The sequence below is a fragment of the Vanessa atalanta genome, chromosome 4 (assembly GCF_905147765.1).
Source record: "Vanessa atalanta chromosome 4, ilVanAtal1.2, whole genome shotgun sequence".
NCBI classification, from domain to species: Eukaryota; Metazoa; Arthropoda; class Insecta; order Lepidoptera; family Nymphalidae; genus Vanessa; species Vanessa atalanta.
In genome coordinates, this window is record NC_061874.1 from 13,535,001 (window position 1) to 13,535,908 (window position 908).

Sequence of the window (908 nt, forward strand, 5' to 3'; positions counted from 1 at the left end):
CGCGAGGTATAGGAGGGACCCTCTTCATTTACTGCGAAGACCTCAGCAGGCGAAAAAAACATAGGCTTCGCAAGGCCGTGCTTCAATTGCCGGCCTTGTCGTCATAATAGCCATTGTACTCAGACTTTTCTAACGTTACATTCTGATGTTTTGAATTTGCAGTGTTTTTGGTATGTTCAAGAACGGATAATGGACTCAATGAATACAGTGCAGTGACCTAAGGTGACTATAGTCTGTAAGAAATTTTATTTTAATTTAAAATAACGTAAATGTTATCGAATAAGTTATTTAGGTTTAATTAATGTACATATTTTAGAATAAATTTTAACAGGTGAAAAACTTTTTGAACGAAATAACAAAGTCCATTCCAATAGAATTTGTAAAAAGAGGAAAACTTGGTTGAAATAACAGTCGAAAATTTCGAATATTTATTTATGAAAAAATAATACCAGATACAATTGTTAGTTAGGGGTGAATTTCGAGTTCGAGCGTTCCGTGGGTTATCTATCCGGGTGCCGAGTGGAACATGTGACAGAGGTAGATACTCAGCATCGATACTCACCTTTACTGGTTGTATTGCCCTCCCTACTATTGGTATTCGTTCTAACAAAGAACGTTCAGCAGATAATGGTTCAGGTGGTACTGGTATACCATAAGCTTCATACAATTAACCACGCAACCATTTTATTTTAACTATAAACCTAAATATGTATGTAGTTAGTTCTTGTGAATGTGAACGTATTTTTGTTGGTACAAATTCAAAATTAAAGGCTCAAAGACACTTCGGCTTTATTTTTTAAAGTACCGACATAATGCTTGCTGAGATTTTTAAGAGTTAATTTTTAAATAGGCCTAAATTAACGCATTTTAAAAGTTATGTAAATATAGATTCAGTGATTGAGGTCATA

At 34.1% G+C, this 908-nt stretch overlaps 1 protein-coding gene across 1 annotated transcript in view; it reads left to right on the plus strand.

The window, feature by feature from the left end:
* Positions 1 to 573, plus strand: part of LOC125078005 (beta-1,4-glucuronyltransferase 1) — a 26,450-nt gene extending 25,877 nt beyond the window's left edge. The window contains exon 4 of the mRNA XM_047690145.1: positions 1 to 573. This exon is cut by the window's left edge and continues 158 nt beyond it. Coding sequence (XP_047546101.1) covers positions 1 to 64 — 64 coding nt within the window. The 3' untranslated portion in view covers positions 65 to 573.
* The last annotated feature ends 335 nt before the right edge of the window (positions 574 to 908 follow it).